Source organism: Myxocyprinus asiaticus, chromosome 42 (genome assembly GCF_019703515.2).
Source record: "Myxocyprinus asiaticus isolate MX2 ecotype Aquarium Trade chromosome 42, UBuf_Myxa_2, whole genome shotgun sequence".
Classification (NCBI taxonomy): domain Eukaryota; kingdom Metazoa; phylum Chordata; class Actinopteri; order Cypriniformes; family Catostomidae; genus Myxocyprinus; species Myxocyprinus asiaticus.
In genome coordinates this window covers 16,038,376-16,064,906 of record NC_059385.1, presented here as the reverse complement: position 1 = coordinate 16,064,906, position 26,531 = coordinate 16,038,376, and the positions used below count along the sequence as shown (strand labels likewise).

Here is a 26,531-nt window from a genome sequence, read left to right as displayed (position 1 = left end):
ACACAAAACTGATTGGATCGCTTCAGTGGACATGGATTAAACCACTGTAGTCTTATGGATTGATTTTATACTGCCTTTATGTGCTTTCTGGAGCTTCAATGTTTTGGTACCGTTCACTTGCATTGTATGGACCAACAAAGCTATTCTTCTAAAAATCTTCCTTTGTGTTCTGCAGATAAAGAAAAGTCATACACATCTGGGATGGCATGAGGGTGAGTAAGTGATAAGAAAATTTTCATTTTTTTGGGTGAACTATCCCTTCAAGAAAACATTTAGATATAATTGTAAGCATATTGTCACTAAGGGTTTGCTTAACGTAAAGAGAAAGTTCACCTAAAATTGAAAATTCTCTCATCATTTAATCACCCTCATGATATCCCAGGTGTGTATTACTTTCTTTCTTCAATGGAACACATTTGAAGAAAAGTAGAAAAATATCACAGCTCAGTAGGTTCTTAAAATGCAAGTGGATGGTGATCAGACTTTTGAAGCTCAAAAAAAAAAAAAAAAGACAGTCAGCATGAACTTCATTCATACGACTCCAGCGGTTAAATTAATGTCTTCTAAAGTGATACGATCAGTGATCACTTTTCTGCATATCGCTGCCCCCTTCGGCATATCACGGCGCCATTTTGTGGCCCGTTCTGCATAACACGGCGGCCCATGCGGCCCCGTTTCATGGCCGGCTCATCGGGAAAAGTCCCAGTTCTCCCAATGGCCAGTCCACCCCTGGTCCTAACCATGCCCTTCAGAGCGCAGGTGGTTCACCTTCAGGCCTTCTTCCCTCCTCCATTTAATTCGGATGTTGAACAATCATTGCATTTGTTATGCCCTGTGCAGGTGCTACACACATACGTTGAGCATACACTCCAGTTCAGACTGTCTGGTCAGCTCTTTATATGCTATGGAGGATGCACGAAAGGAAGGTCCATCTCCAAGCAAAGACTTTCTCACTGGATTGTCGATGCAATTGCCCTGGCTTATGAGTCGCATGGAAAGACTTGCCAAATTAGTGTTAAAGCACACTCAACTAGAGGCATAGCCTCCTCATGGGCATGGACGAATGGTGTGTCCTTACAAGAAATATGTTTTGCAGCAGGATGGTCTTCTCAAAACACATTCGCAAGGTTTTACAACCTAGACGTAACGTCTCTTTCTTCACAACTCCTCTCTGTTTTTGGCCAAATATATATACTTATGCTCCTCCCTTTAAGGACGAGCTTCCCATATTTTTACACAACCGCCTGAATTAGGCTGTTGTAATTTACCATTAGTCACAAGCACTTACATTATAAATAAACTCCCTTCCCACTGGGTTCGTGAAGGAGTTCATTCATACTAAATGACTATAGTTCACATATTCATTCTGAGTGCTCCCCTGCTGGCCCAACATGACTCACAGCGACATACTCATGTTACTATCTGTCCCATGAGACTGCGGCATCATGCTTCATTTCTGGGAGGTTATGTCGTATAGTGTGGCGTGATGGGATTCTGTTCCCCATATGCGTTAATAAACGCAATGTCAAGTGTACAGAGTCGTATGGGAACGTCTTGGTTACGTATGTAAACTCGGTTCCCTGAGATGAAGGGAACGAGACATTGTGACTGCTTGCCACACTACAAGGCTCAGAGTTCTTGAGGCATGAGCGATGCGCTCCTTGTTCTCAGTCAGAAATTCTGAGGAAATGGTGTTTGTGCACCTGTTTTTATAGTGAACAGTTTCGCACCAAAACGGCAGGGCTCAAACACCATAGTCAATATTAGAATATTGCCGTTATTGTAGAGAGGTTTCAACTAGGTCGCGTAAGAAGGCACTCCCCATATGCATTAATAAACGCAATGTCTCATTCCCTTCGCTCAGAGAACCGAGGTTACATACGTAACAGAGATGTTTTCACATGTGGGTTGATAATGTGAGAAGACTTCAGCAGATCTAAATGTTTCTCCTCAGTTTTAATAATTTGTAAACAATAGAGCTAGAATGTTAAAATGATATTATGTTTTGTTTGTTTTTCATGGTAAAGTTTATCAAAAAATAATTTGTTAGATAAGAGTATAAGTCCTGTTTGTTTTTTAGCCAGATCTTATTAAGGAATTTATGGCCAGACCTTAAAAATTTGTAATTCAATATACAGTATACTCTGTGACTATTTTAATATGAATAAATGCACAGTATTAAAGGTGTTTTTAAGTAACATTTTACTTGCAATGAAAGTGCTAGCTAAGATTAATACTGAAAAAAAAAAAAAATTGGGCCCTTGCTAGTTTTCATCTGGAAATCTGGCCCCCGCAAGAAAGTAGTTGAAGAGCCCTGTCCTAATGTAACACTGTTTCCAAATGGATCAGATTGCTGCACAGCCTGTACCGCCACCTGCCGCTGCTTCCATGAGCACAGCACTCACTATAGTCACCAATACACAGTGTTGATGATTATGATTATGATCTGGGCTTTGACACTCGTAAATGAAAATAATAATAATAATAATAACATTTCTCTGACTGTTGATGAGTTTTCACCCTATTTAGCAGCATAAATCTAGCAAACGTTTTGTTTTCAAATGTAAAATTTGAGCAAAGCCTTCTGGAAACATGCAAAGTCAAATTTTAGTCTAATCATTTGGATATAGTTCAACAAGGCATGGGCGTAGAATACACGGGGCATGCGGGAGACACGTCCCCCTCACTTTCAAACCAAAGTTCGTCCCCAGCAATTTTTCACAGGGCAAATGTGTTTACGCTGTGTCTTTCATACAGCAAATGTCTAAATGCGAAAGTTAAAATTCACTGGTCAATCATGTAATTAAATCAATAAAAAAATGTTATGGATTGAGAGCCTTAAAAATATATCTTATATATTTATGTTCGTCTTGCGCTAATCGTTCTGTCCCCCTCACTTTTTAAATGATTGCTACGCCCGTTATCAAGGTCAAGTTGCATTAAGAAAGAGGGAGAGTGAGAAAGAAAAAAGGTATTGTAGTGGTATATACTGTATTGTAGTTCATAGTAGCCAGATTGTGTTTTTATAATGTGTTGTCAGACATTATTAACAACTACAAATAAAACGAATCAACAGAGAGTAAAATAGTGAAGTCTTCCTCGGATGCCACGTGCGCTGTTCACACAAGCGTTGCAGGAAAATTACGTTGCTGTGGAGAAAGCTGCTTACTGACCGAGTCACATGTATACGGGAGTAATGTACCCGCTTATACAGTGCATGTAAACGGGAACACTGTTTTCTCGTAATAAGCCGCTTTCTGGTGTCCATGTAACCATAGTCAGTGATATCTCACAGGGCGTAGGAATATTTTCTCCATACCATTCCATAAAAAATTTTAATAATAATAATAATAATAATAATAATAATAATAATAATAAAAGGCTTACAGCACATTTAAGAGAGAATCGACCTAAATGTGTGTCATTGAAAAGGGCCCCATTCCTGTACTTTGCTAAGGGCCCCCAAATCACTAAATCCTCCCCTGGTTGTTGTGGCCTAGTTTTATATGAATTAATGATTTGGTTTGTCACAAAACAGCACATTGTTCACAACATAAAACCAAAAAAACAAAGTGTCCTGATACAGCAGTGCTAAAACCTTATTGGCTAAGAGATCTATACTGCCACCTGCTGCCGCAGTGAAGAACTGATGAACAGTTCAGAGAGCAATGACTCGAAAACATATTGACTTTTACAGTCTGTTCAAACCAATTCAGAACAGCCACAGCTATTTTTATTATCTATAACAACTCTGAGATTATCTATTTGATTAAAGGAAGAGCTATTAAACAAAGACTAAACCACAAGAGTTAGTAGCCTATTCAGATACTAGTTTTATTCAAACAAAATATCAAAGTCATACACAAGTAAACAGACAGGTGGGTTTGTTTGAGTGTATTTGTGTGAATGAAAAAGGTGAACTGGTTTATTGAAGTAGTTCAGTAGGTATTCCTATAATGTATGCTCAAATATGTGAGGGTTTCAGTGTGTAGGAGTTCAAGTGTGAGGCAGGCACTTGACTGCACTGGCCTGCCCTCTAAAATCGATAATTTATGATCGGATCCAGATCACTTAAACAAAGTTTGTGAAAAAAGCTAAGGGCAGACAGGAAACAACAGTCCATTCAAATCTTATAAAAGCCCATAAAACTGGAATGGCAGGTCACAGCTTAGTGACAGAATTGAAATTCAACAATTTGAGGATGAAAATAAGGTGACAAATTAAAAGGATTTTGTGGTTCTTTTGAAGTGAAATGCTTTGTAAATGTTATGCATATGTATTCAAAAATACAAAATGTTTATACAAAACAAAAAATTAATGCACAGTAGCCCAAACTTCAGGTCATTTTTGCTAAGATTAATATTACTTTATATAGTCTTTCCTCTTTTACAAAATTTCCCTAATATAACTTAATATAATTTCCTAATCACAGTGTCTGTGGTTCTTCCTTAAATCATCCATTTCTATACTGCATATTTACTGAATATACTAAATTTCAGTAAAAACCTCACACTTCACGGCAGTGACTCAAAATACTCAAAAACTTTGGCTTGAAGAGAGTAGCCACGTGTTCACATTTGCATCCAGTTCTCAGTTTATCTCCTGTGTGAACTGTACCTACTCAGAGTCTCGCACAGGGGAATTGAGGTGAATGACTGGGGTATATGAACTCCCTATATAGCTTTTTAAGCTACAGGTGCATCATCTGAGGTTTCAGTCCCATCATCTGATATGAGTGCTTCAGTCTCATTAGAATCCACTGGATGGAAACATCTTAGGATGCTGGAGAGGGACACACAGTCAGAATGAGTCAGCATTCAGACACTCATGGACATATGCATATGTGCAGAAAGACAAATACAAACATATGCAACAAAAAAAACAAAAAAAAAAGGGAAATGTGAGCCTGGCATTTTGCAGAGGAACTATGGCCTATTTACCAAAATAAACCATGGAATGTGGTCTTACTTGAAAGTGCAAGTCATGACAGAGATGGATAAAGAAGCTCAGAAAACTTGTTGTGAAAAATCACTAACTGTCTATGATCCACTGGTCTAACCAAGAAGAGGGTGCTCACCCAGCGGACTGTGTAGGTTCTAATGCCCCAGTCTAGTGATGGGGACACTATACTGTAAAAAGGCACCGTCCTTCAGATGAGACGTTAAACCGAGGTCCTGACTCTCTGTGGTCATTAAAAATCCCAGGACACTTCTCGAAAAGAGTAGGGGTGTAACCCCGGTGTCCTGGCTAAATTCCCCCTATTGGCCCTTAACAATCATGGCCTCCTAATAATCCCCATCCATTAATTGGCTCTATCACTCCACTCTCTCCTCTCCACCAATAGCTGGTGAGTGGTGAGCGTACTGGCGTACTATGGCTGCTGTCGCATCATCCAGGTGGATGCTGCACACTGGTGGTGGTTGAGGAGAGTCCCCTGTTCACTGTGTAAGGCACTTTGAGTGTAGTGTCAGAAATGCGCTATGTAACATTCATTCATAACCAGGTGCTTTCCTGACCAAAGGTCAAGCCATTCCAAACAATACTGTGCAGGAGCTTCATACTTTTAAATGGAAGAGTTACCATTGTTGTGGTGAGTCATATTAACAAAGTTACCAGACTTGATTTCAGAAAACAAAATATAACTGACTAAAGTAGATTTGGCATCTGCCTGTACAAGGATAAGCTAATAAACGTATAGCAATTGAGTCTAAAAGAGCTGTAGCTCAAGTAATGGAGCACTGCCCAAGCGACACCAAGGTCATGCATTTGATTCCCAGGAACACACATAATGATAAATGTATTGGGTACCTTGAATGCACTGTAAGTCACTTTGAATTAAACTGTCTGCCAAATGCATGATTGTACATAAAAGCAGACCTAATACACTCTGGATCTTCAACTTAGAAATAAAAAGCAATTTTTATTCCCATTTAAGGTACCTCTCTAAACGACATTAACGTAATATACTTGAATGTAATATACACTTACCCCAGTAGAGTCATAGGAATGAGGCAGAGTCCAGCACCCAATAGAAAGACAAATCCAGAGCACCATGCTACAGTGGCCGCATAGATACTGCTAAAAACTGTGGAGGCCACATTAGTACTCAGGTTTTCAGTACAAGCCACACAGGCAAAAAGCACTCCTTTGAAAACAACAAACGGCGATAGAGAAAATAAGAATTATACATGCAAATATTATTACAGTACAGAAAGAAGTCAAATATATATTGAAAGCATGACTGTTCCATTAAAATAAGACTGCATAAAGGGTACAACTGCTATAGAAACTGCTTTTAATTTCAAAGAGGGGCTGTAAGGGGATTAAGATTTGACAACACATCACACTAGAATGAACCTCTTGTTTAAGGAGTAGTCACTGAAAAACACTTCTCTCGAGCAGAAAAGAGCTCTTAGGACCGACATCTTGCTGAGTGAGGAGTTTTACTTTGGAACAGTGATTTTCAGAGAGCCACTCACCCTGCTCGGACTTTGAGACAACCTTTGACATCATTGAACGCAGAACGGGGAACGGCATGACAGCAAACATTGAAGGAATCCTCACTGTAATAAATATCCACATTAACTGAACAAACAATCCCACCAGAACTGTAGAAAATGTACCTGTTTTAGCTGGGTACAGTAAGCAAATTTAGGGCACACATTGACTTTCCAACCTGGTTGTTCTGGAGTAAAATGTGTGACAAATAATAAACCAAAAAATTGGAATGAGGTTTAGCCTTATAGAGTGCTGATCATATTAGTGAAATTCACAAACAAACAGCACAGTTACCAGTGTTATTGTATTCAGTTATCTTTTAAGGTAAATGAGCAAGCCTTGGTTCAGTGATTAACTACATATAATAAGTACATAAAATGTGATAAGATATGTGATGTTGCTGTAATCCAGAGGCAGCTGCTGTTTGTTCGTTTAAATTAATGTTACAAACTCTTATCTTAAAATAACATAAACAAGCGAAGTAAAACTGAGCTGATCTCAGATCTGGGAAACTTTCCTTACTTAATTAGATGGTGGGCTGGGGGTAAACATTGTATACTAGTAAAGAGTGCGCTAATGTTAATGTTGAATTTATATCAAAAGCTTAACCTGTAATTTCTCACTGCTGTATTATTATTGTTATTTATAATATTGATTTATTATTATTAAATATAAGAACTATAATTATGATTAATAATAATATCTATATGTATTTATATTTATAATATATTTATATAATAAAATATAAATATTAAAACATGTTTTAAATATTTGATTTAGTTAATTTAATATTTGATTAATTACTTCTACAATTTTTTTATATTTTATAATACCTTCTTTATTAATTATAATAAATTATGAATATATGAATGATTATTTATAATAATTAGAAACTATAATAATGATCATATTAATACAAATATTTGTTTCTTTTGATTGGCATAACGGGGTAAGAGTTGGGGGGAAGCGGTTTATTGCTAACATTAGTCTGTTTTTGTTGTAAAATTTTGAAATGCCTTAATTAATAATGCAATAAATAAATACCATTGATGCACCATTGATTTGACTTCTAGAAATGTTAATTTGTGAGTTATTTTAACTATTTTAATTCTATACTTCCTTCATTGTTGAACATTTGAGCATCTTTTCTTTTCCTTCATATTGCCCTAAATACTAATTATTATTTCAGAATGGTCTGAAAGCAAAAACAAAACCCAGATTCACTACAAAAGCCCTTTCAACACCAGAGTTTGGACATGCTCACCAAGGAACATCATGACTGTAGTCTTTGCGAAGGCTACCATCACCATGGCTATAACGACTGACAGCATTCCGATGAATACAATGGCCATGTCAGACAGACAGCGTGAGAAAACATACACACCAACAAAACTGGTGAGGAAGACGGTGAGGGAAGCCGCAGAGCCATAGCCGACAAGTATCTCACTCCAGCAAAGCGGCTTATTGAGTTCATAGAGAGTGATCACGGACAAACCCCCAGTATTGGCAAATGAAAGAGTGGAAAATATTACAATCATCAGCACAAGAATCCAACTTCTTTTCCTGTTTTCCCCAGCAAACAGGTTATAGATCCCTGATACAAGTTTATGCAGGACCCGGCAACAAGCCACAGTCTCTGACTGGTCAATCACCTTGGTTTCTTCCAAAATGAAGATGGCATATAGTAAGTTAACCACCTGGAACATGGCTGATGTGAAGAATGGCCAGTTGAATCCAGCAGCTCGCAGGAAGTAGCCAGTAGAGATTGATGCCACGCCTGCCAATAAGCCGATCACCATGTCCACAACGGCCATGCGAAGAGTTTTCTGCTTGCCGTCCTCGCACAAATCGGCCACATAGGAGAAGCAGCCACCCAGCATGGTGCCAATACCACCAAAAAGGGCACTCACGAAGGAGGCAGCTATTAGGAGGTAGAGGTTTAGTTCAAAGTAGGAGACTGCCAGGAAGGAAAGTGTGTAGATCAGACCCCCGATGAGGGGCATAATAATGGTGATCTTACGCCCACGCTGATCACTGTAGGCCACTAGGAGAAGAGTCATCAAGAGACTGGGGATCATGGAAAACAAATCACTGTACATGGAAAACAGAGAAGCTGCTTTCTGCACCTCCTGAAAATAGAGTAAAATAAATAAGACAGATGTACACACATAATGCTGTTACTGCAAATGCATTTTATGCAGTCTAATACAAAATGGTCCAAACTAGTTTCAAACAACATCTATAAAACGAGAAAACAGAAAGAGGAAATGAAACAGATGGGTGTGTGTGCTTAAACTTTGATGATAACCAAAACTATAAGAGTACTACAGACTGTTCTCAAAACCACAACAGGTGAAGTCACAGAATTTGTGCAACTAAATCCATACAACACATTCAGAATAGTCCAAGATTGACCATGATTTTCAAAACAATAGATTTTATCATGGGCGGACTACGGGTGGGCTTAAGCCCTGAATGTTTTTATTAAAGCCCAAACATTTTTTTGCAGGGATGTCAAAAGTACCAGTATTTTCCTATCAAACTGATAGTAAAATATAAATATGTTTTAATACTAAGTATTATTTAATGATACCAGTATTAACACAGTATCCGTAATACCAAATACCGAGTCAATTCTATATTCACACACTGACTGACTTTCCAGTGCTCATGCAAGAAGTCAAGATGCCGGTCTTGATGAGATATTGGAAACTGTGTTCACATAGTCCATCCACATGCCATAAGTATCAAATATTTACATATATAGCCCTGAAAAGAAAGAGCAATAAACAGATGTGCTTGAGGAACTTGCAGACTTTAAGACAAACATTTTTTCCCCAAAACGGTTTTAAGACAAAATGAAAACCCTAATAAGCTGACTCTACTCGATTTATTGAGTAAACTCGTTACCTCAATTAAATTGAGTAATGGCGTCTTCAAAATGTTTGTAATTATGTTCACTTAACTCGGTGTTCATATAGACTGAACTTGCAATTTAAGGTAACTAGATGCAAGTAGACTTAACGTAGATTTGCTATTTAAATGTTGTTTCTACTTAATAATTTTAATTGAATGGACTCAAATTTAGGTCATTTAGATCATGATTAGATCATTTAGGTCATGATTCCAGATCCATTTTCAAATAAACTCATTTCTCCCCAGAAATGCATACATACCTGTCCTTCAGTTGCACATGCACAAGGAGAACTGATATAGTGTTAACAGGGTCCAGCTTGACCAAAGGGGACACAGATCATCCAAATGGTGACATTACATGAAACAACTATTTGCAACAAAACAGCATAAATAATACTTCAAATGAGCTAAAGCCTCTATGAATTCTTAATAACAACTATTTAAATGCTCCCATATGTTCCCTTTGACCAAGGAAACGTATTAAATAATTCAAGCACAAGGCATTGTGGGTATTCCCCACATTATTCAATTTTGTACTCAATCATTTGAGTTATTAACACTTAAAATCTTAAGTCCATGAAAGTTCAAGGAACTTAGATATTTGTATTATGAGCCTAAAACTTGACATTTCAAATACTTTTTCATTAAGTTACAACTTTTTCCAGTAATGACAACATTAGGGTTTACAATGCACAATGCCATAACCTCGCAAACTTTGGCTAATATAGCAACAAAAAAAAAAATCTTCATATAAGCACCTATTTTAGCCTATGTACAGCATGCTAAACCAACTAAAACAACCTAACAATGATATAAAGATCAATCAATTATATTGTATAAGTTGTCAAATTTAGTGGAACATGCCAACATGTGATGAACTGCACCTGAACTGTGGTTACCCCTGTGAACTTGAGAGGAACTGACATGTTGCATTTAATAAAAATGAACATGGGACCAATTTGTTACAAAAATGGCAAAAAAAAAAAAAAAAGTTAGGATAGTAATGAAAATGGTCTAGCATAATTTGCTTGCAAAAGCAACTTGGTTTACTATTTTGATATCTAATGTAATGATGTATATTTGAAGTATGGCTTAAAGAGTACACTGAGAGGCCACTGTACATGATCAAAAAAATCTTTCGGTGTTATATATTCATGTGACAATATATGACACCAATGTGTGATCCAGTGCTAGATTACTCACATTTTGCTGGCTGGTCTGATTGCTGCTGGTGTTAGCACATCGGGAAGTGTTGTCGGACACGGGATACGATGAGTTGGTGATCTCCAGCCACAGTCTGCGATACACATACTGCTGCACCAAAGGGTAAATCATAAAACTGGCAAACGCATATATCGCAACGATCGGCTCGACAAAGTACAGTCCCTTCATACTGACGAGGAAGTGTGCTGTAAAGCCAAGCAAGAAAATAGACAAGATGATAAGTCCACATGATCTGACTAATTGGAGACCTACATAATGGCATTAACAGAACTGACCTAGCAAACACAGAATGTTCCCGTAACTTAAGCGTATGGGAAGGGGGACATTATAAGAACGTTGTTTTTAGGTTTTATGCTTTTAAGAACCATACACTAATATGGTGTCATTTTTATATCACCAGAACTTGAATTTGAAAAAGCCACTGAATTCATGATCTTGAAAAAAGACTGGGTGTAATTTGATGTTATCGAAAAATTTTGCTGTTAATTTTAAATATTTGAAAATATTTTGTGTGAATTCACCTAAAAAACTTTTATTATTCAAGTGGTGGATTTCAGGTCATGAAATTCAGGTCTCAGTATTCAGATTGTTGAATACGGGTTGAAAAATTCAGGCGGCAAAATTCGAGGATGACATCTGGGAATGCAAGGAAGAGCAAACGAGCGTCGATGTAATCCATCATTCTCTTGGATAATCGTAAAGTGTTGGAAACAGATCAAATGTAATTTGAAACAACTGTGACAACAACACTGTGAAAACACAAAAAGGTATACTTTAGGGATACTTATTATAACGTTTCATATAAAGTGTTTTGAAGAAAAGATCAACTTAATCAGTAAATTGGATACTTCACCTAATAGCAAGTTTCATCAAGAACCTTATTTTATAATGATATGGGCCAAAGGATATTTACCAGTGGAAACGAATAATCAAACTACCTCTTTTTAACTGCAAGTCTGCAAAAAAAAAAAAAAAAAAGAAATTAGTCAATAAGTATTAAATAATAAATCTAAAAATAAAAGATATATTTCTATATGTCTGTTAAATGGTTGTGAGATCCTAAATAGTTAAACATTTATATAACAATGTGTGTGTGTGTGTGTGTGTGTGTGTGTGTGTGTATATATATATATATATATATATATATATATATATATATATATATAACAGCCACTTTACCCATTTTGTAAGTGTGTGTTGCATGTCTTGGCTGTTTGATAAAATTATATTTCACTTTCTCTTGCACATTTCTACAGCCTCTCGTGTCAGTCGCTAGTGCACCTCTTGAGGTCAGGAGAGTGAGGTTTATACACATTGCACAGCTATCTATCAGCTGGCCACCATAACACTCACCCCCCTAAACCTCACTCCCATCCAGGTCACGGCACCATTGTGACGCTCCTGTTCTACCCGCTCTGTACGGGACTCGAACCAGCGTCTCCGGCATGGGAGGCAGGTGTGCTAACAGGGAGGCTAAAGGCTACAGCCTCTCGCATCAGTCACTAGTGCACCTCTTGAGGTCAGGAGAGTGAGGTTTTACACATTGCACAGCTATCTATCAGCTGGCCACCGGTTCACTCACCCCCCCTAAACCTCACTCCCATCCGGGTCACGGCACCATTGTGACGCTCCTGTTCTACCCGCTCCGTACGGTACTCGAACCGGCGTCTCCGGCATGGGAGGCGGGTGCGCTAACAAGGAGGCTAAAGGCTACAGCCTCCCGCATCAGTCACTAGTGCACCTCTTGAGGTCAGGAGAGTGGGGTTTTACACATTGCACAGCTATCTATCAGCTGGCCACCGGTACACTCACCCCTCTAAACCCTCACTCCCATCCGGGTCACGGCACCACTGTGGCGCTCCTGTTCTACCCGCTCCGTACGGTACTCGAACCGGTGTCTCCGGCATGGGAGGCGGGTGCGCTACCAAGGAGGCTAAAGGCTACAGCCTCTCGCATCAGTCACTAGTGCACCTCTTGAGGTCAGGAGAGTGGGGTTTTACACATTGCACAGCTATCTATCAGCTGGCCACCGGTACACTCACCCCTCTAAACCCTCACTCCCATCCGGGTCACGGCACCACTGTGGCGCTCCTGTTCTACCCGCTCCGTACGGTACTCGAACCGGCGTCTCCGGCATGGGCGGCGGGTGCGCTAACAAGGAGGCTAAAGGCTACAGCCTCTCACGTCAGTCACTAGTGCACATCTTGAGGTAAGGAGAGTGAGGTTTTACACATTGCACAGCTATCTATCAGCTGGCCACCATTACAAAGGCTATATGCTGTATATACACTATATTGCCAAAAGTATTCGCTCACCCATCCAAATAATTGAATTCAGGTGTTCCATTCACTTCCATGGCCACAGGTGTATAAAATGAAGCACCTAGGCATGCAGACTGCTTCTACAAACATTTGTGAAAGAATGGGCCGCTCTCAGGAGCTCAGTGAATTCCAGCGTGGTACTGTGATAGGATGCCACCTGTGCAACAAGTCCAGTCGTGAAATTTCCTCGCTACTAAATATTCCACAGTCAACTGTCAGTGGTGTTATAACAAAGTGGAAGCAATTGGGAATGACAGCAACTCAGCCACGAAGTGGTAGGCCACGTAAAATGACAGAGCGGGGTCAGCGGATGCTGAGGCGCATAGTGCGCAGAGGTCGCCAACTTTCTGCAGAGTCAATCGCTACAGACCTCCAAAGTTCATGTGGCCTTCAGATTAGCTCAAGAACAGTGCGTAGAGAGCTTCATGGAATGGGTTTCCGTGGCCGAGCAGCTGCATCCAAGCCATACATCACCAAGTGCAATGCAAAGCGTCGGATGCAGTGGTGTAAAGCACGCCGCCACTGGACTCTAGAGCAGTGGAGACGCGTTCTCTGGAGTGACGAATCACGCTTCTCCATCTGGCAATCTGATGGTCGAGTCTGGGTTTGGCGGTTGCCAGGAGAACGGTACTTGTCTGACTGCATTGTGCCAACTGTGAAGTTTGGTGGAGGGGGGATTATGGTGTGGGGTTGTTTTTCAGGAGCTGGGCTTGGCCCCTTAGTTCCAGTGAAAGGAACTCTGAATGCTTCAGCATACCAAGAGATTTTGGACAATTCCATGCTCCCAACATTGTGGGAACAGTTTGGGGATGGCCCCTTCCTGTTCCAACATGACTGCACACCAGTGCACAAAGCAAGGTCCATAAAGACATGGATAAGCGAGTTTGGTGTGGAAGAATTTGACTGGCCTGCACAGAGTCCTGACCTCAACCCGATAGAGCACCTTTGGGATGAATTTGAGCGAAGACCTTGAGCCAGGCCTTCTTGTCCAACATCAGTGTCTGACCTCACAAATGCGCTTCTGGAAGAATGGTCAGAAATTCCCATAAACACACTCCTAAACCTTGTGGAAAGCCTTTCCAGAAGAGTTGAAGCTGTTATAGCTGCAAAGGGTGGGCTGACATCATATTAAACCCTATGGATTAAGAATGGGATGTCACTTAAGTTCATATGCGTCTAAAGGCAGATGAGCGAATACTTTTGGCAATATAGTGTATATCTAACTTTAATAAGAACAAAACATAATTTTTTACATATAACCATACATGTCAGGGGTAAAAAAAAAAAAAAAAAAGAAGAAAGAAAGAAAGAAAAAATAAAGAAAAAGGCATTTTACAGAAAAAACTTATACCTATTAAACAGCTGTAAAGTTTTCCTTGCTTTTAAGTTTCTACTTTTGGATATTGTTTCTAAATATATTTTAACATCACATTTTTTCATTCCATTTGACTTTATGAATATAATAATGGGCAATTATAATAATTAAATCAAATATAAACAAAATATTTGTATCACCATCAAATGAAAAACATTTTAGCATAACATCAACTTCTTCAAAGTTAACAAGAATCATAGCTTTTCTTTGTAAGTAATTACTGAGTTCTTTCCAAAACATTTGGATCTTGGGACACTCCCAAAATAGATGATTAAAAGTTTAATGATTAAACTCTCAGGGGAAATTTTACAAAAAACACAAATATCTTCCATGTTCACTTTAAAATGTTGTACCACAAGTGATTTAACTGGGTAAACTCTATGGAAAATTTTATATGAAACCTCTTTCACTTTAATTGTGATGCAATACTTATGAGGTGTCATCCAAATTTTACTCCAATCAAGACGTTTTTTAAATAGAGAATTCCAGTGAGTAGTAACAGCAAGTATATATTTAGATTGAAGAAGGGAACGCAAGAAAATATTATTACATCCAGAACTTGTGAAATCCTTGCCCTGCGACTTGATACAAGCAGTAAATTATTCAACTGTTTGTAAAGAATAATTATTATTACGTTCCAATAGCCTCAAAATTTCCTTGGAAATTGCATGTAAAACCAAAAAATATTGGATAGGATCAACTGAAAAGTTATAAATATGAACAAATTCAGGATAATTGCATAAGACACCATCCTTTTTGATCAACTGTTTAACCCAAATAATTCCCTTTTCAAACCAATTCTCAAAAAAATATTGATTTGTTTCTAACCCTTATGTATCTATTATTCCAAATGGTACATTTATGGGGGGGGAGCAATTATGACTATACATAAGCGTCCATGAAAGTAATGCTTGTTTCCAAATAAATCTAAAAAGTTTGGTGTCTATCATTTTAATTAATGAGGGGGGTATATCTAACACTTGAGCAGTATAAAACCAACCTAGATAAACCCTCAGCTTTAACTAGTAACACAAGACCAGTTAAAGAGATATCTCTCATCAGCCAAGAATTCAGTTTCTTTTCAAATGATTGAATGATAGGAGCGAAGTTTAACTCATTTCTGACTTCCATATTTTTAGATATCTTGATACCCAAATCAACTTCTTTCACGGGAATATTGCATACTGCTGTAAAGTTACAGGAACCTAGAACCATAAACTCACATTTATTAATATTCAGGGAAAGACCAAATATAGATGAAAATAACTGCAGACACTTAATTGCATTTTGAATTTCAATATAGTCTCTTAAGAAAAGGGTAGTGTCATCGGCTAATTGTGTGCATTTAATTTCTGTATCTTCTATTTTGATACCTCGAAAAATATCTTTCTTAATATGAATGGCCATAACTTGTGTAACCCACAAAAAAAGCAATGGACTAATAGGACAGCCCTGTCGAATCCCCCTTTTGATTTCGAATCTATAAGAAGTTCCATATACCAATTTTACAGAGCTATTAATCTTATTATATAGGGTTCTGATTACTTTTTGAAATTTGTCCCCAAAACCAAAAAATTCAAGGGTTTTAAAAATAAAGTCATGTTCGATTGTATCAAAGGCCTTGTAAAAATCAACAAACAGAATAAAACTATTTTCACTGATAATTTCATTATAATCTATAAGATCTAATACAAGTCTAATATTATTACAAATATGTCTTCCTTTTATAAAACCTGATTGCGCCTCATCAATAATAGATTCTAATCCTGATTTTAACCTTTCAGCGAATATGGAAGCAATCATTTTACTATCATTATTAATTAAGGTGATAGGTCGCCAATTATCTAGTAATAATAGGTCTTTATCAGGCTTTGGAATTAAGGATATTAGACCTTGTGTCATGGAGGGTGGCAAAACATCCTGATCAATAGATTCTTTAAAGACCATTAACAGAAATTCAACTAGATCGTCTTGAAATATTTAAAAAAATTCTGCAGTTAAGCCATCATTACCGGGGGACTTGTTTAATTTAAGTTTATTTATAGCTGTTATAAATAATCTCTAATCTCTAAAATGGATACTTCCTTATCACAAAGGGCTTTAAATTCTTCATCGATAATATCTCTGTTATATTTTAGGGGCTTTAAAAAATCATCTATTTTGTCTACGGAACATGCATTGCTGGAATATAATTTACCATACAAACTTGAGACATATTTTGAAATAATAATAGGGTCCTGTGTTTCATGGCCATTAATGTTAAGCTTATGTATACTCTCCATTCCTTTTCTCCAGATTATAAAAGTATCTGGAATTAGTTTCCCCTTCTTCTAACCAACGTCTTCATGATCTAACAAATGTTCCTTTTGCCTTGATTATATATAATTTATCTAACTCAGCCTGCAGATTCATTAACAAATTAGAATTCCTGTCAGTATTATTATCAGTGATGATACAAATAGCTCTAATATTTTCCTCTTCCTTTGACCTATTAGATTTTGCATCTTCTTTGCCTTTATTAACTGCACTAAGTCTAATCTGAAACTTCATAAGCTCCCAGTTTTTACAGTATAAATTTGTTTGCTTAGCTTGATTCCAGTATGTTTGTATTATCTTCTTAATTTCATGTTTAATACTATCAGTTTCCAATAATCTATTATTATGTTTCCAATACGTCTTAGAGCCTTTACATGAAGATACGTTATTCCATTTAATGAGAAGATAAATCATTTTGTGATCAGACAATATTGATGGTTCAATGGACACTCTGTTTGTATTTTGTTTTAACGAATTAGAAATTAACCAAAAATCGATTCTTGACTGTTTAGATTTATCCCTATTACTCCATGTGCACTCTTTCAAAATTGGGTGTTTATATCTCCATATAGCAATTACCCCTAAGTTTTCACAAAATCCAGATAGCTCTGAATCAGTTGTAGATGGTCTAATTGGAATAGGAATTCTATCCATCTTAACATCTAGGACAATATTAAAGTCCCCACCTAGAATAATTTCAATATCATGAAATCTTTCTCTTACCTTATTAAACTCATTTTCAATAACAGAGAACAAATCAACATTATATTTTTGAATATTTGAGGCATATACAGTACCTAACAAAAACATTTTCCCATCAATGGATACTGTTAGAATTATCCACCTACCCCCATTGTGGACTTTGCTACTGACAATTTTACCTTTAAATGAACCCTTTAAAAATCGCAACTCCTGCTGAGTGATTACTTCCAAAAGAATGCCAAATTTCGCTGCCCCATTGAGACTTCCAAAAATTCACACCTGAAGAACAAGCATGAGTCTCTTGTAAGAAATAAAAATCTACATTAAATCTCTTGCAATACAAAAAAACAGCCTTTGGTTTAGTTAAATCTCAAATACCCCTGACATTAAAAGGAACAAAATGATAACAACGTGAACTTTTAACATTCACAATTACAGAAGAAAAAAACTCTTAAGAGCTAAGGTATATGTAACTCAAAGGGTGCATAATTCCTATTAGTTTACAATTTAACATGGGAGATTATTATTTTTTATTTGTTTATGTATTTATTATCTCCTCACTCCCCCTCGACCATTCTCTTTCAATTAGTATTGTTTATTCTTTGGTCAGAAACCATCAGAACCAAACCTTTATTTGGGGAAAATTTCAACGCCATCAACAAAGGCTCTCCTCCCCACAAAAAAAGCTTTATGACCTTTCTCTCTGGCATCTTTCACCATGGGCCACAAGAGTTTTCATTTCTCCACGTCCAACGCGGTCAAGTCCTCTGTAAACCGCAAACGCTGCGCTTGAAGGAATTCACAGTTCTTTGCCCTTTTCCAGAGTAGATCTCGAGTAGACCTGTTCGTGAACTGAATTATCGTTGCTCTTGGGCTTCTGCCCTGTTCTTTCCGACCCAGTCTATGAACAATGTCCACATCAACCTGGCATCTATCCTTTAACTCTGGAGCAACTGAACCACAGATTCCAATCACCAGATGCTTGAGATCTTCATCCGTTTTCTCGGGAACACCGTGCAGCCTCAAGTTCCATCTCCGCCGATATCTTTCAGCTTCATTGACTTTTCGTTCAAGCTCAGCAACTTTCTGCTCGTGTGATTTAGTGATTTATTTCACCACTTTCATTTCGTCTTTTAAGTCCTTAACTTCATTCATCATGAAGTCAATTGACTTTTTCAGGGTTCCAATGCTGAGCGTATTTTCTCGAATCAGATTCTCCAGGTGCCCCGAACTCTCATTAAATTTATTTGATAAGAGAGTTACAATGTTCTCTTGCATCTCAAGAAGCGATGTCTTTCACTTTTTTGGAACGAGGTTTTTCTGGCGTGTCATCCATATCTGGCATACGCTAAGATCTTTCTTGAAGGTGTACAAGTACGAGTGATCTGCCATCTCAATGTCATCACTTATCCCTTCATCTTGACTTTTTTGTGTCTCCACTGATTTCAATGTTTTAGAAGCAGCCTTGTCTTTTCATTTAATGGCACCACCAGTGCTGTTGACCATACTTGGTTTCATTTTGTGAGAGGAAATCGATATAAAAAACAAATATTTGGAAAAAACACCCCTAAGCCGTCCGCAATTAAGAAAGATCATCCACCTTGGCCGCCATCTTGCCGTCCCCTACAATCTGAATATTGAGACCTGAATTTCACGACCTGAAATCCACCACTTGAATAATAAAAACTTGAATTTCACAACTTTTTTTATTTTTATTTTTTTTAGGTGAATTCACACAAAATATTTTCAAATATTTAAAATTAACAGCAAAATTTTCCGATAACATCAAATTACACTCAGTCTTTTTTCAAGATCATGAATTCTGAGGCTTTTTCAAATTCAAGTGATATAAAAATGACGCCATACACTAACGTCTCCAGAACACTCTGGGAACCAAACATTTGGAAGCATGAACAAACATCAGTTAAGTCCGTGCTGAATCATATATTTTAGGCAACCCAAAACAGCTCCATTACGTTATGACGTTGCAAATGACAGCTAATTCAGATCAATAATTGGACAGCTACCGGTCTGACCGCTTTTGCGGTAGCCTATTTACGAACAATGCCAACAGATTCAATACTTACTTCTTCATTAACATACATGCAGCAGAAGTTCCTCTTTTCTTCTGACACTGTAAGACAAGGATGTGCAAGTGTGTTACAGTGTTCTCTATTTCGTTTATGAAACCATGATGACAGATCGCAGCCGCTTTATGAAACGTTGGTTTCCTGAACCTATTAATCTAATTGGACAGTTGAATTTCAGGAGCTTCAGATCATTGGTGGGTTAGACTGCCATCATCGGAAGTGGGCGGGATGGAGAAGGGAAAATAAGTGAGGGGCAATGTAATGTTGAGGCTTCAGAATTTAGGATCCCTTGTGCATTCGTTGCATTTTTACGTGCTGTTTTTATCTTAAGTTATAACCTTTGGTAATGATCATTTTAGGGTCAATAAGACCATTGCAATGTCCATTTTGGTCACGATCCAATAATTGCTGTGCAACTAAAATTGCATATTCATTATTAGATAAATTATGTAGTTTCAAGAGCAATGTTTTTTGAAAAGGAATTCTAATTTACCGTTCACTTATTTAACAGATTTGTAATAATGTAAGACTTTTCTTCTTTCAGGGGCTTGAGGTTCTTCCATGTTTACATATATGCTTTATTTTATAAAACTTTTTATTTTATTTTATTTTTATTATTATTATTATTTATTTTTTTAAACCTGAGGTATTTGTTTGATCCTTGTTCTAAATTTTAGCTTAAATGTGTATACACTGTAGTTCAGACAGCCGATCAAAAAGAAAATAAATAAAATGATTATTGTTTATTATGTAACTGCATTTATTATTATTATTATTATTATTATTATTATTATTATTATTATTATTAAATTGGCATTTATAGTATCGTAAATTATATTAGTAGGCGTACCTAATGGGCGGGGTCTAGATCACTAAACTGTATAAAAACTAGACATGACGAAGTAAATAGATGCCGTTGCTTTACTTATTTAGCCAGAGGAGGGCGCATTACGGCCCAAAATGTCCAACTCTTTTTGTTTAAGTAGAATTAAAGCTACTACTGTCCATATTATTATTCTTTTTTCACTCAGGTAGAGTATCCTATTCTTTTTTTCCTATTACCGTTTTACCTAAGCTGCACAGAACAAGTATAATGTGCTGAATGCACACGATGCGGTTTGCTCGTGACTCGATATCCCAAATCACATGACACCAATTTGACCAATCAGTAGTTAGCTTACATGCCAGGAACCGCAAACCGCGATGGGAGAAAGGTGCCAACCACTGTTCCTGACAGGCTACTCTGTCTTGCACGCTAAATTGGTTAGGATTAGGGTATACACATTTGGGCGGGGTTAGGGCATCTGCTGCCTGCCAGGAACAAACTGAGGCACCTTTGTACAACGCACAGGAAACTGAGTTTATCTCCTGCTGTCCTGTCTAGGTTCCAGTTGTATTTCTGGGGCTGAACTACTACCTGCCCCGCTAATCATTTTGGTACCATTAACCAAAAACGCTTTCCAACCAGGGGAAGACGGACACAACTCTGACAGGTATACAAGGCCATACATTTCTTTACCAAGCATTAGCATAAATGAGTAATAAAAGCCGATATATTTCTATCTTTAAAATATAAAAGTAAATAATCCGATGCTGAAAATGTCATCTGTTTATATGGTTCAGGAAGGCGATGGTGAGCTAGCCGGCTAACGTTAGCCTCCAGTGTTGATCAATATGAGCCAACCTGCTAAAGGCTTTTAGCGCTGTCATTCTGTCTTGACTCTGGCTTTTGAGAGATCAGGTGCCATTAGTGCCTGATCATTTTTATACTAGCTGTCATATTAATGTCACGTAAACCAACCTTCAGCCACACAGAGACAGTGGCCTAAGGTTTAGACACAGAGCCGATATAGTGTCTTGTATCTGCATGAATTTGAAACATCTCTATGTATGCATTTGGGTTGCAGATCTGTCTGTGTGTGGTCAGGAATAAAGATCGTGCTTGTAAGGAGCACTTGTCTAAGTCAGTTTCTCAATGATGTATTTGACGCCGTGTCAGGATGAAAAGAACGTAAACTTTTAAAACGCGTTTAGAGACCACTGCGTTCAATAATGCAGTGTATCTTTCTTTTTAACACAACAACGCATTCGGCCCCTAATAACTTTGCACTTAACTTTGCATTTATCGCCAGTTTTCTTTTATATAATGTAATGATCATGCGATGTGATCTCTGCTGCAACCAAACGAGTGAATTCAAGCAAGGAGAGCATGTATTTACAATAGCACGATTTGTGCAAACCTCTCAATGTATTTCCTTCCTCTTATGTCAACGGTAGTGTTCATGACTGCATTTATAATGCACTTTGAATAGTGTGTTCATTGGGGCTTAATGCGGCATTTTATGCACGTGTTCATCTGAATCTGCAGGTCGATTAGGGTTTCATACAGGCTATATATATTTTTATCAGCACCTTAAAGGGATAGTTCATTTACTCATCTTCATACCATCCCAGATGTGTATGCCTTTCTTTCTACTGTATAACACAAACGATTTTTTTTTTTTTTTTTTTTTTTTTTTTTTGTGAATATTTCAGGTCTGTAGGTCCATACAATGCAAGTCAACAGGGTCCAAAACTTTGAATCTCCAAAAAGCACATAAAAACAGCTAAAAGTATTCCACGTGGCTTAAATCCATGTCTTCAGAAACATTCGTTTTTAGGTCCTTTTTTAAATTCTCCTCCCTGCCCACTAGTTGGCGATAGGCAGGAAAAAATGTGATTCACCAAAAGCAAAAGAAGAACTCTTAGGAGAAGACAGTGCTTAGGAGGGTTGTTTGAAAGTGGAGATTTATAGGAAAATAAACTTAAACCTCTGGAGTATAATGGATTACTTTTATGCTGCCTTTATGTACTTTTTGGACCTTCAAAGGTCTGGTCACCATTCACTTGCATTGTATAGACCAACAGAGCTGAGATATTCTTAAAAAAATATCTTCATTTGTGTTCAGCAGAAGAAAGAAAGTCATACACATCTGGGATGGCATGAGGGTGAGTGAATGATGAGAGAATTTTCATTTTTGGGTGAACTATCCCTTTAAAACCATTTCAAATTATTATAAATTGGGGTTTTATCAGACAGACTTTGAAGTATGTTTGGGTGTTTGACATTTGAATTGAATTTACTATTATTTCTCATTTAGGATTGAAAGGGGTTGTGTCGAACCATGGCATTCAGCAAAGGTTATCGTATTTATCATAAACTGGATCCACCTCCATATAGTGTTATTGTGGAGACCAGAAATCGAGAGGAATGCCTGATGTTCGAGTCGGGAGCTGTTGCTGTACTGTGTAAGATCATCCAAGACACATTTGTGCACCTCAAATCGATACCTGTCAATCTTTTATAGTCATTATTTTTATTGATCCTAAATGTAAAATGTCTGATCATTTATTGACTCATTGCTGACTTTTCCCATTAGAATAGATACAATCCTGCTTACAGTAGAAAAGATTCATTTTCATGTCCTCAAAGACATGCAATGTGGCTTTTTAACATTTATAAGTGAAACCATGAAGTTTTAAAGTCTGTAAATCTTGATAATAATATGCTATGTGGCTTTCAAGTGAATGTTTTGTTGTCGTTCATAGCGGCAGCAGAGAAGGAAACCATCAAAACAGCATACACCAAGATGTTGGATGCTTATGGGATCCTGGGAGTTCTTCGTCTTAACCTTGGTACGTCTGTACATGTTTCTCCTTTCTTATGATTTGACTCTCTGTGTGTTTTGTTGTCACAACAAAGACAAGTTCCCTTTCACATCTGATTAAAGTCAAAACCTAGATTATTTTAATGATAAGTTGACCTGAAATCTCACCAAAACACTGTCTAAAAATCAAGGGAGGTGAATGCACTGTGTGCAATGTATTATTAAACAGTTATTATGTGCAAATAGTGTCTCATTGTGAACAGTGCTGTAATCCCTTCTCAAATATATGTAATACGCTGCCAGCCATTATTTGAGTTTGAAATATTTGAAGGTACAGCTGAGTGTTATTTTAACTACACTTTTGCAAACTGACTTTTACGTGCCGCATTCTACATTTTGCAGCAGTTTCCTGGTGAAATTAACACTAGAAGCACTACAACTCTTATACAACACTTATTTTTCACCCTGCTATGTTATGATATTGAAACATGTTTACTATAACGCATAATTTGAAAAACAACACATTTTAACGCTTGTATTACAGACTCACCTACATTATTCCAACATGATTGGCCTCCGCAGTAGCACATCTGATTGACTGTTGAACACGACAGATAGCGGTTTGAGCCCAGCCAAAAATAGCTCTTATTTGCATTTAGGACACTATTGGTTACATTTAAGTTTTAGTTAATTTAAGTTTTAGGTTAGGGAGGTACGTTTTACTCATCAAAACCTCCATCTGTTATTCACTTTAAAAACCTTGTCTGATAACGACTTTATTTCACTCGCTTCTGGCGCCCCCCGCTGGACATTTCACTGGGAAACTGCAGCGAAAAATGTAATGAAGTGCGTAATTTCGTTTTGCAAAAATGTTGCCACGGTCAGGTAATGTTCATGGAATCAGGCTGAAAAAAATACGAATTTCTCTTACTCTATCTTATCTCTTTTCTGGATTTACATTTTCGCTATTGCTTTAGTAGTGCTCTAGTTTACAAATTTTGGAATGGTTTGTATTTTACCTAATTAGGTGCTTTGGATAAAAGTGTCCAATAAATGATTAAATGTATATGAAATACTTTCAGTGTAATTTTTACTTTATAGGAGATTGCTTAAAAATAACAGACCACATTTGCTGAATTCTGTCACTCTTCTTTCTTAGGGGATTCTATGCTACACAGCCTGGTGGTCGCAACAGGATGCAGTTCAGTAGGCAAAGTCCAGGATTCTGAAGTCTTTCGGGTAACTGGCACCGACTTTGTGTCTCTGAAGAATGACCCCTCGGATGAGGACCGGATCGCTGATGTGAGGAAAGTCTTAAACTCGGGGAACTTCTATTTTGCCTGGTCCTCCACCGGAGGGAGTCTGGACCTCAGCTTGAACGCACACCGTAGAATCAGAGAAGACATATCGGACAATCGATTTTTCTGGTGAGTATTTTTAAAATCACTTCTAAGGTCCTTTTCTTCACTGTCAGTAGATGTATTCATCTGTTGTTTTTACAATTTAGATTTTATTTAAAGCATTTCTTACTGGTCCAGTGGGTTTTGGTTCTTGTTTGCAAACTATATCCAAGTGTTACTGAGTAAAATAAGACTGTCAAATAGGTGGAATCCATGTGGAATTCCATGCAGGACAATGTGTATAATTATTATTTATTATTAATAAATACAAACTGTATAGCTAGGAGCACAGACATTACAAACTTCACCTTTAAGAATTGTAGAATGGGTTCACAGGAATCAGTCCCTGCATCTCCATCTCAAGCATTATGGGGTGAATTGTGACGATTGGCTGCTGAGGTTGATGTGTGGTGGAGTGGAGATCCGCACCGTCTATGCTGGACACAAGCAGGCCAAAGCTTGTGTGATCTCGCGGCTCAGCTCGGAGAGAGCAGGCACACGTTTCAATGTCCGAGGCACAAATGACGACGGGCAGGTTGCCAACTTTGTGGAGACTGAGCAGGTATGCCAACAGGATAAGTTACCTTTGATCTCACTATCGTAAAGAGGTAGTTCACCCAAAAATGAAACACTTACTCACCCTCATATTGTTCCTAACTCATATGACTTTTGTCCTAAAATCTCCTTTTGTATTGCTGATTAAAGTAATACAGGAACAACATGAGAGGAAGTAAATGACAGATTACAGATCCCTTTAAATGCACCATATGTGAAAGATTTTACAATGCAGTGCAGATTCACTTTATGACGTGTTTTTATTGGTGTTACCTGCAGGTTATTTTTCTTGATGACAAAGTGTCCTCCTTCATTCAGATAAGAGGCTCAATACCTCTATTTTGGGAGCAGCCAGGTATTCAGGTAAGGTAAAGCCCTGAATCAATAGACCATCTACATGTATTCAAATCAGATTGCAGCAAAATATTTGCATTTTCCTCTAGAAAACTTTAAACCAGCTTGTAGGAAATCCAAGCCCCTGCTGGGTAATCATTATGAACTTATTCTGTTGTGTTTCCACTTCGTCATTCATGGCCAGTTCTGACCCCTTCTATTCATATTATCAGAAACACTTGTTACAGGGGATTTTGTTGCAGCTGAATCAAAGTCGCCACTCAGACCCAAAAGGACTGCATGGAAACCAACAGCTGGTATTTCAAAGGCTCAGTTCTATCTGGTGGTAGATGATCTGTTGTACGCTGCAAAGACTTTATGCAATGTTAGTTGGCGAAAGCTGCAAGTAAATTGGCTGTAGTCCAGATTCTGAATTAAGATTCCAGGAAGCAGGTCTTGAAATGCCTCTGTCTTTCCCCTGACATTGCATAGACGTTATCATTTGCTGCTTTTAGTGGGAAGCTGGTAAGGTGATCTTTCTTTGGCTGGTTTCTTCAATGCTTTCCACAGAACCTGACGACCGTACAGTGTAAAACTTATACAGTACATGCTTTGGATTTAAAGTAGGGGTGCACCGATCAATCGGCCACCGATCTAAATCGGCCGATATTTGTCTTAAATCTGTGATCACCGATCGTGCCTAGAATCAGGGCCGATCTTTTTTGCAGCACGCATGGAATCACACATACTGCTCCTCTAATGAATGAGTGCTTTGTCAGCCCTTGAAGCATGACAGAGTGGCCTTTGGAGGGTGAGTTTTTGGCAATTCTGAGCATTCACGAATTTAAACGTTCACACATGATGTAATTCACATGAATATGCCGTTTTGTTTTTTAAAATGTGTAAGAATTAAACAAGTATGAATCTTAAGTTGCCCATTTTCTAGAGTCATTACGGTAGTTTTTCTGACTCATGCACAGTGATCAGAAAGAGGATAAAGAGGCTGTAAACGGGTATAAAAACGAATTAAACAACAAATAAACATGCGAATACAAATCTGAGTACACGAGACAATCAGACGTTGTGTGGCGCGATAGAGACTGTTTGGTCATGAGCGCTTTTAGCTTTAATCTCTTGAACATGAGCGCTCTCGG

General features: G+C 37.8%; 2 protein-coding genes across 14 annotated transcripts in view; one reads left to right on the top strand and one right to left on the bottom strand.

Moving 5' to 3' along the window:
• Positions 1-3,820: 3,820 nt before the first annotated feature.
• LOC127432869 (solute carrier family 46 member 3-like) lies at positions 3,821-19,578 on the bottom strand. Of its 3 annotated transcripts, none has more exons than XM_051684359.1 (6): positions 19,440-19,578; positions 10,618-10,823; positions 7,763-8,627; positions 6,480-6,563; positions 5,989-6,145; positions 3,821-4,782 (listed from the first exon to the last, which is right to left on the bottom strand). In XM_051684359.1, the coding sequence occupies exons 2-6, from the start codon at positions 10,804-10,806 to the stop codon at positions 4,686-4,688; spliced, it is 1,392 nt and encodes a 463-aa protein (XP_051540319.1). In that variant the 5' UTR covers positions 10,807-10,823; positions 19,440-19,578; the 3' UTR covers positions 3,821-4,685. The 3 variants fall into 3 exon arrangements, with proteins under 3 accessions (XP_051540319.1, XP_051540321.1, XP_051540322.1); XM_051684361.1 differs by having other exon boundaries at positions 10,618-10,728; positions 19,440-19,561; XM_051684362.1 differs by having other exon boundaries at positions 10,618-10,725; positions 19,440-19,548.
• Positions 19,579-20,712: 1,134 nt separating this feature from the next.
• The window catches only part of LOC127432399 (synaptojanin-1-like), a 36,016-nt gene continuing 30,197 nt past the window's right edge, over positions 20,713-26,531 (top strand). For 3 of the 11 annotated variants that reach the window (XM_051683430.1, XM_051683434.1, XM_051683432.1), the window contains exons 1-6: positions 20,742-20,935; positions 22,583-22,730; positions 23,031-23,117; positions 24,249-24,516; positions 24,826-25,051; positions 25,324-25,407. In XM_051683430.1, the coding sequence (XP_051539390.1) occupies positions 22,607-22,730; positions 23,031-23,117; positions 24,249-24,516; positions 24,826-25,051; positions 25,324-25,407 (789 nt within the window). In that variant the 5' untranslated portion in view covers positions 20,742-20,935; positions 22,583-22,606. Of the gene's footprint in view, positions 20,936-22,582; positions 22,731-23,030; positions 23,118-24,248; positions 24,517-24,825; positions 25,052-25,323; positions 25,408-26,531 lie in introns of all 11 variants that reach the window. The other 8 variants (XM_051683437.1, XM_051683436.1, XM_051683438.1 and 5 more) reach the window with 8 other exon arrangements.